Below are 2504 nucleotides of genomic sequence, written 5' to 3'. Positions count from 1 at the left end.
CGTTCGGTCTGGTCGTCCACCCTCCTGTATCGCTCTTCCAACTACCTCCGTGGTGAAGACCGTTCGGTCTGGTCGTCCACCCTCATGTATCGCTCTTCCAACTACCTCCGTGGTGAAGACCGTTCGGTCTGGTCGTCCACCCTCCTGTATCGCTCTTCCAACTACCTCCGTGTTCCCAAACGTTCGGTCTGGTCGTCCTCCCTCTAGCGTTCGGTCCCCCTCTCTCTCCCTCCCACACCTTCTTCTCTTGTACACTTTCCAGCCCCTAACATGTGCTCCCTGCCTTCCAACGTTCGACCTTTACGATCGATACCGTTCGGCCTCACTTCTATATAAGACGTCAAAGAAGGAAATTGTAATATATCCAAAACATTGTAATACATCCAAAACAGTTCCTGGTCATTGACAAAATAGTTCCTGGTCATTGTAATACATCCAAAACATTGTAATACATCGAAAACCATACATAGTTGGCATCATTGTCATTCATTAAATTACATAGCAGTAAAACCATAAACCTTGTTCCTTAGACTATTACATAATAAGATCCTTAAATTTGGCATCATTGTCATTTATACACACATCTATAGTTGAGCTTCCTGGTCATTCATACACACTTCAGATAACTGTGATGATGGCATGATTGGTTCTTGGGTTGCTTTGGGGCAACGACTCCTGTTGTGCCCAACCTCCCTACATAGCCCGCATCTCTTCCGCAAACCACCCTTGCTCACTCGTGAATCATCCTTTCTGATCTCCCACTGCTCCAGTCTTCTTTTCCTTTTAGGTCTTCCAGGCATAACCTTTTTCCTAGGAGGCATGACATCCAGATATGGTGTTAGGTCCCACATGTTGTTTCCGTTGATGGGATATACGATTGATGCATAGGTTTCTTCATAGGTGGACTTTAGAAAGCAAGCCGGAATGAACTGCTGGCCATCAATATTAAGAAACTTCATTGCGGCTAGGGAGTGACAACATGGAATTCCTGTGATGCTCCATCTCCTGCACGAGCATGAGAACTCGTCTATGTTTACAACAAATTTTTCTCCACTTTGGGAGACGTGTCTTACTTCAAAGAGTTTGTGTGCTGACCAGCTATAAAGAAATAAAAAAAAAAAATAAACAACACATTTAAGTGTCTGACATAAAGTTTACCAAGGAATGAATAAACATTTATGAAGTTATGAAGAAAGTTACCTAGGTATCCAGTTCTTGGTTGCTTGGGATTCCTTTGTAAATCTGGCCTGGATCTTTGGACAAATTGGTCCTGAAAATGATTGTATCTTAGACCTATTTTTTGCCCATCTTTGCATTATGTATACCCTAATTTCTTCCAGCATTGTTATGATTGGTTTAGTCCTGGTGTGAACCAAGACACTGTTGAAAGCCTCACTCATATTGTTGACCAATGTGTCACATTTTGGTGTTGGACTGAATCTAGACCTTGACCAATATCTGGACCTTGACCAATGTGTCACTCTTCATCACTATCTGTTGCACTAAGAAATTCCTCAGATTTCCACTCAAAATCTAACAATCCTCTATCGTCATGATCATGACATTCAACACTGACATTATCACGATCATCATCACTGTCATAAAGACTTTCTAATTCTACTTCTACTTCGACATTACCATCTACATCACCATCTATATCACATTCAACACTCACATCTACTAGGCCCTCTAAGCACTCATTATTTCCATGTACATCACCTTCTTCAGTAGATGTACTCCAACTACAAAGATAAACTTCATCCTCCACAACTCCTTCACACACATTCAACTCTTGCTCTTCTTCAACCTCATGCAACTCTTGTACGTGACCATGACCTTCAACCTCTACTTCAACAGCACCGCCATCTTCTTCACCCTCGTTCACCTCTTCTAAGTCACCATCAACTACACCATTTACTTCAACACCGTCACCATCTTCTTCACAAACATTCACCTCTTGTAAGTCACCATCAACTACACCATTTACTTCAACACCGTCACCATCTTCTTAACAAACATTCACCTCTTGTAAGTCACCATCACCTTCACCATTCACTTGAACAGAATCACCATCTTCTTCACCCTCTTTTTGTACTGTACCATTACCTTCAACTTCTCCTTCATCATTAGTAATGTCTTCAAGCATATGAATGACTTCGGGATCAGAAACTACATGGACAACGTATAAATGAACTTCACCATTAAGCCTAGCTAAGTTAGCCATATGCATGGCACCTCTGTCATCAATCAATTGTTCCAATCTATTTTCCAACACTAAACCCCCTCCTAAACAGTACCATAAATCTTTAAAATTCTCATATCCTAAACTTTTGACTACACTGACAACCACAAAAAAACTCCACATGTCAGGGTCAAAGGACAAAGTTGTTGTCTCCCCTTCATACTTTAGGGTACTATCATTAATGAACTTTCCTCCATGGTGGAAGACACACACAATAGCGTCCTCCATTACGCACAACACAACATAAATATATCTACAGACC

The 2504-nt window shown here is 41.4% G+C and overlaps 1 protein-coding gene across 1 annotated transcript; it reads right to left on the bottom strand.

The window, feature by feature from the left end:
* Nucleotides 1-584: 584 nt before the first annotated feature.
* LOC148202562 (uncharacterized) lies at nt 585-1400 on the bottom strand. Its single transcript, XM_088109656.1, has 2 exons — nt 1201-1400; nt 585-1098 (listed from the first exon to the last, which is right to left on the bottom strand). Exons 1-2 carry the CDS (start codon nt 1398-1400, stop codon nt 585-587), a joined length of 714 nt encoding a protein of 237 aa, XP_087965782.1.
* Between the last annotated feature and the right edge of the window lie 1104 nt (nt 1401-2504).

The sequence above is a fragment of the Vigna umbellata genome, chromosome 3 (genome assembly GCF_029865625.1).
Source record: "Vigna umbellata cultivar VRB3 chromosome 3, Vumbellata_1.0, whole genome shotgun sequence".
In the NCBI taxonomy this organism is placed as follows: Eukaryota; Viridiplantae; Streptophyta; class Magnoliopsida; order Fabales; family Fabaceae; genus Vigna; species Vigna umbellata.
This window is presented reverse-complemented; position numbering and strand designations above follow the sequence as displayed.